This window comes from Ceratotherium simum, chromosome 2 (assembly GCF_057802395.1).
Source record: "Ceratotherium simum simum isolate JZ-2026a chromosome 2, ASM5780239v1, whole genome shotgun sequence".
Lineage (NCBI taxonomy): Eukaryota > Metazoa > Chordata > Mammalia > Perissodactyla > Rhinocerotidae > Ceratotherium > Ceratotherium simum.
Genome location: NC_141901.1, coordinates 37,322,283 through 37,328,406, shown reverse-complemented (window position 1 = coordinate 37,328,406; position 6,124 = coordinate 37,322,283). Strand labels below are relative to the sequence as shown.

At 38.4% G+C, this 6,124-nt stretch overlaps 1 protein-coding gene across 1 annotated transcript; it reads right to left on the bottom strand.

Moving 5' to 3' along the window:
• Positions 1 to 1,540: 1,540 nt before the first annotated feature.
• LOC101397474 (olfactory receptor 10X1-like) lies at positions 1,541 to 2,557 on the bottom strand. Its single transcript, XM_004442809.3, has one exon. The coding sequence runs from the start codon at positions 2,516 to 2,518 to the stop codon at positions 1,541 to 1,543; it is 978 nt and encodes a 325-aa protein (XP_004442866.2). The 5' UTR covers positions 2,519 to 2,557.
• Between the last annotated feature and the right edge of the window lie 3,567 nt (positions 2,558 to 6,124).

The following is a 6,124-nucleotide window of genomic DNA, read 5'->3' as shown; positions in this document are numbered from 1 at the left end:
GAGTGTGTTTCTTGAATTCCAAAAATATGAGTATTTTCCAGCTCCCATTCAGTTACTTATTTCTAAACAACTAGCCATCCCTGCCGTAGTCACCACCTCAGGTATATGCAGCGCAATTTGCCCAAATTCAACTTCAGGAACTTGACTCTAGACTTAACATCATATCTTCTACACTCACCATGAGTGGATAAATTATTAGTATTTATTTCCAAGATTTTATAGCTTCTGTCGATTGAATAACTCAATTCTCAGGGGTGCAATAAATGTAGAAAAAATACTTTTACACTGAGACAGTGATCACAGATTAAAGAGGTGAAATATTTTGCTTGCACATTTGCCACAAAAATGGCCCTACAGAAGAAAATAGAGTTGTGGCAAGAGGTAACCTTAATCACCATATGTACATATAATTTGTATCCATTATCTCATTTGTCTTTATAATATCCATGTAAATAATGGAGTTCAGAAATGACTCCAACATTTTTCATATATTTTATGTATACCAAACCCTAGCACAAAAATTATGTCCTTCATGAGAGGTAACAGATTTCGCTATAGCAGATATGAGAAAGAGATTCAGATAGCCTCTAAGCTTATATGTCAGAATTTTCAGTAAGACCACTTACAAATATTCTGTAATATAACCTCCACAGTGTTTCTAATTTTGTTCCTGGTGATATAAAGATTACTGCTATATTGATCTGATTTCCTTTATTACACATTTTATGTCTGCCAAAATTATTTCAAAATACCTTTCTTTGTCAAACCCTCAATTTCATGACATCACTAATTTTTTTAAAACATTTGTTTTGGAATATCTTCATCTTAAAGAAAATGGGGTTTATTTCCAGCCCTCACCCATGTATTCCTGCATTCATAGAACATGAAAGCTCTACTATCCTGTTTATTTGTTTGAATCAATGTTCCGAGATATCCTGTATATAAGGAGGTTATCATCTGATATTGGAAGGACATAGTCATGAACAATATTATAAAAAATATTTAGTAATCAATATGGCATGGGCACTTAATAAACAGATGTATCAGTCCAGTTATACACAAGTAGACAGTTGATGATTTCTACATAATGTATCTCCTATTACAAACAGTTTATTTCCTGAGAGGTGCAACCTGATGCTTCCCACTGCTGCCTAGCAAAATTCCTAAATCTTTACATCTTTAGAGATTTGAAAATATTTCTTAGTGTAGTGGTCACAGGCGTTGTTTTTTCCTTCCACAATCTTTCTTTTCCCATCCCATCAACGGTGAAGGACACCCAGAAACTGACTGACAGAAGCCTAGTATCTGCAGAGGAAGATAATAGAAATAGACGTGGTTGGACAACTAATAGTAGTAGTAAAACTAGATACAGTGGGACAGTAGAAGAAGTAGAAGTAGAAGAATTGGACAACTTCCTTTACAAGCTGAGTAAATTGTCGTGATGGGTTAAGTCTCAGGCTCAGTCACTTGATTTCCATATGCCAGCCTCTGGGACAAGACAAATGGTACAGGCTCCTCCAGATGACAAAGGGTAGATGTGTCACTGAATTCTGGGGACAGTCAACCATGCAGAAATAATCCAAAAGTATTCATTCAAAGACCTTGTCATTCCAAGCACCTTTCTAAAAGCATTCTTCATGTCCTTATTCCTGAGGCTGAAAATGAGGGGGTTGAGGAACGGGGTAATGATAGTGTAAGTGACTGCTATCAGTGTGTCATCTCCCCCTGAGGCTTCAGCCTTCAGATAAGCAATAGACGCAAAACCAAAGTGGATGGCGACCACTGTGATGTGGGAGGCACAGGTAGAAAATGCCTTCTGCTTGCCCTCAGCTGAAGGGATCCTGAGGACAGTGGACAGAATGAAAACGTAAGTGAGGAGGATGAGCAGGAAGGTGCCCAGCAAGCCTGACGCTGGGATAAGGATTATAATAAATTCTGTGAGGTCACTGTCTATACAGTTCAGCCTCACAACTTCCCTCATATGGCAGAAGAAGTGTTTGACAAGGTTGGGGCTGCAGAAAGAGCCCCTGAATATGAGTGCAGTCTCTATCAGAGAGACAAAGAAGCCTCCAGCCCAAGCATAGGCCACAAGTTGTCCACATACCATGTTGGTCATAAGCAGGGGATATCTGAGAGGGTTGCAGATGGCCAGGAAGCGATCATAGCCCATCAATGTAAGGATGATACAATTACTGCCACCAAATCCCAGGAGGAAATACAACTGCAAGCCACAACCCGTGACTGAAATACTTCTACTTTTGGCCAGTAGATCTGCCAGTGTCTTGGGGATGATGGCCGTGGTGTAGCAGGTCTCAGAGAAGGAGAGTGCACTGAGGAAGAGGTACATAGGGGTGTGGAGAGCTCTGTCCACCCAAGTAAGACCCATGATGGCCAGGTTACCTGTGAGGGTGAGAAGGTAGAGGCAAAAGAAGACCACAAAGAGGAGTGTCTGTACATGTGGGTAAACAGAAAAGCCAACAAGAATGAATTCCTGTAGGATTGTCTGGTTGATCTTCATTATTTAATGTCTGATATCTGAAAGAAACAAGAAATAAACATTTAACTCTCCATTATTCTTTGAAAACTGCGATGTGAGTGAGACAAATGATCAGAGTTACAATTACCAACTGATTTTTCATTTATTTTACCAAAACACCATATATGCATAGATGATGTGTTCTCCTAATTGTTCTTTCATTCATATCTTATTTATTCAGCAATGAATTATTGATTAATTACATGACAAGAGGACTTTTCCCGGCCTTTTTTCTTTTAAGACTTTTATTTGACTGGTAATACAATAGGGCAAAAATATTCTAATTGATGGCCAGATGAAGGAGATGCAGGTGCATCAGGAGAGCCCGAAATGAATCAGATTCTGAATACTGGAAAAGCTACCTAGTAGCTAACAGACAAACAGAGTCAAGGTCCAACACAATACCTTCCACATATTATATGGTCTGTAAAATCTACTGAGTGAATGTTGATCATTGATTTATAGTAATAAGGGGACCAAACTTAGACAATGGCTTGTAATTTTTAGAGAAGCCTAAAGTCATTGTTTCTTCTTGGAGAAGAGAAATATTAAAGAAAAGTAAAGAACATGCTCCCTTTCCTCCACTGTGAGGAGAGGGGAGGAAGATAGGATATCCCAGGACCCTTAGGATTAACAGTGATTAATTAGATTATGTTGTTAGTATTGATAAACAGACCCTTTATGCAAGCATAGTGCAGACTGCAATTGAGATTTTGCCCATTTCTTCAATGCCAAGCTTGGCATCTGAAAATGATAAATGCTAGTCATTCTATGAAATCTTTGCTAATTCTACACCCGATTTAATCTCATCTTCCTCTGACTTCTACATCATGTTATTTTTCCTTATATTTAACAAACTCCTTCAGCTTTGTATTATATCATGCTATTGTTGTCCTGTCCCAGCTGCCAACATATTTAATAACTAGCATTTATAGAGTCTGCATTTTGCCATATTCTTTCAAATGTTTTATTGAGGTGTGCAGGTGTGCAGGACAGCTGTGAAATGTGTAGGAGAACTGTGATTATTTTACTTCTTTTAGAAATAAGATAATTGTGTGTATGAAATGGCATATTTGTAACTAGAATAAATCCTGTCTTGACTTTAATTGTATATTCTTTTCATTTATGAATGCTTTTTTTCTCTGTCATATATTTCTGTGTTTCTCAGGGTGATAATATAGAGCATTTTAAGAAGGCAATAATTCCCAGTAAATGTTGGATAGATAGGTTAATCAGCAAAGAAGTGTTGAAGCTATCAACAATTTCTGTTTCCCTTAGCTGTTTAGCACTGCTCAGAATGTGATTTTGAGCATGGAGATGAACAGACTTTCCAATCCTAATTAAATTTAGTTCAGGCTAAGAATAAGCACTCTCATGGCAGAATGTGACTGATCACTGAGAGTCAGAAGAGGCAGTAGGAAAATGGTCTAAATTATAAATGTTTCCAAAAATAATCCACAGCCCTATGCACTCTGCCTTTTAGATCCCTTTGATTCTCTCATCCTGTTAGAGCTGACAAGAGCCTTATTCTTTCATAGTCATGCATGAATCACATGACAATCTTTTCTTATCTCGTATCTTGCTCTTTTCCTGATTCCTCTTCCTCTTTTCCTATTTCCGTCTTTCTCCCACTGTATCCACACCTTCTTATCTGTGAATAATTATCTCCCCCAAAAAAGACAAGTATTTTTCTGTCTTCTTGCCTAAGGAAGACAGGCACACCCTTTCCAAAGTCAAAGAGAAATGGTAATTTGGAGAACATGTAGTGACAATAAATTATCTTGAATAGAGAGTCAAACCATTTAGAACAGTTTCCTACCTTGTGTATTTTGTCAGGGCTCCAAAGCCAGTTCAGTGTTGCAGTCATTTTCTTCCAGGACAGTCTTCACATTGTTGGAGGGATGCTTTGTTCTCCACTCAAAAGAGACAGAGTTTGACTTACTATGAAAATCACTGGTCTAAGAGTCTCAATTCTTAACTTTACCACTGCTAGTTCAGTGACGTTGGGAAAGATGCTGCACCTTCTGGGTCTAAGTTTCCCCAGCTGGGAAGGGAGAAAAAGGTCCTGATTTGGTACAAGCTTCAGCTTTCTATGACTCTAGAGTCTTTTGTCATGAGTTGTGAGGCTAAGCAATATGTGCTGTGATCAGTTCTCACCACTCACTAAACCACGATGGTTTAGAGTCGTTCCTTCTACCAGTTTAGAGATATTGTCTAATTATCATCAGCTCCTGAGGTTCCTCAGCTCTAGAGTTTTGGTTCTGGTTAGGATACCAGAGGGAATTCCTTGCGTCTTTCTTCAGAGGGAGCAAGAGAATTTTTCCACTCAATTTAGTAATTTGTTCCCCTTAGTTACAGGGCTTTGTGTAGCTTGTGACTTGTAAAATTCTCTGGGAATCTCTGGGGATTTAAAATTTGCAAAGTTCATATTCTGCCCATAAACAGGGCTTGCTGCTGTTTCATAAATTTTGTTTTGGCAGGGAAGAGAGTGCGTGAGAATTTGCATCTCTAATGGTCATTCAATTTGCTCTCCCCCCTTACCACAAACACATTCTTTCCCTCTCAGAATCCCTTCCTGGGTATTAAGAAGGGCTTACAGTGTTTAAAGATTGTACTATGGGAGAAGTCATAAAAGTGTAAGGAATAGTATCTTCTTACAGGGATTTATACTACAGCAGTGGAAAGAAGATAGTGCCCATGAAAATTGAATTACAGTAGTCCACCTTTATCCATGTGGGATACGTTCCAAGATCCCCAGGGGATGCCTGAAACCACAGCCAGGACCAAACCCTATATATACTATGTTTTTTCTGTATATACATGACTATGATAAAGCTTAACCTATAAATTAGGCACAGTAAGATATTAACAACAGTAACTAATAATAAAATAAAAGAATTATAACAATATACTGTAATAAAAGTTATGTGATTGTGATCTTTTTCTCTCAAAATATTCTGTACTGTACTCATGCTACTTTTTGTGATTCTGTGAGATGATACAATGCCTACACGATAAGCTGAAGTGAGGTGAATGCCATAGGTATTGTGATGTAGTGTTAGATTACTATGGGCCTTCTGACGATATGTCAGAAGGAAGATCATGGAGCCATGATGATGTTGATGGTTGGATGTCAGGAGCAGATGATGTCAATGGTTACTTGAACACAAGCATTGGGATACCTCAACAGTTGATCTCATAACTGAGAGGGCTACTAAGTGACTAGTGGGTAGGTAGTATGGGTAGTGTATATCCGTAGGTACACTGAGCAAAGGGATGATTCATGTCTCAGGCAGGATGGAGCAGGATGGCATGAGATTCATCAGGCTACTCAAAATGAGTGCAACTTAAAATTTATGAATAGTTTATTTCTGGAATTTTTCATTTAATGTTTTTGGACCATGGTTGACAGAGGGTGACTAAAATCATGGAAGTGAAACCACAGAGAGAGTGGACTACTGTGTGCTGTAGTGTGTTGAAGACTATAACAGTGAACAGACAAGATAAGACAAAGTGGACCAGGGTAGTCAGAGAAGGTGCCATGGAGGAGGAGTATCAGGAAAGATGTCAAAAATTATTCAAGTTCCT

What these genes read in the sequence shown, in the direction of transcription:
- LOC101397474 (XM_004442809.3), bottom strand. Translation starts at nt 2,518, where the DNA reads ATGAAGATCAACCAGACAATCCTACAGGAATTCATTCTTGTTGGCTTT.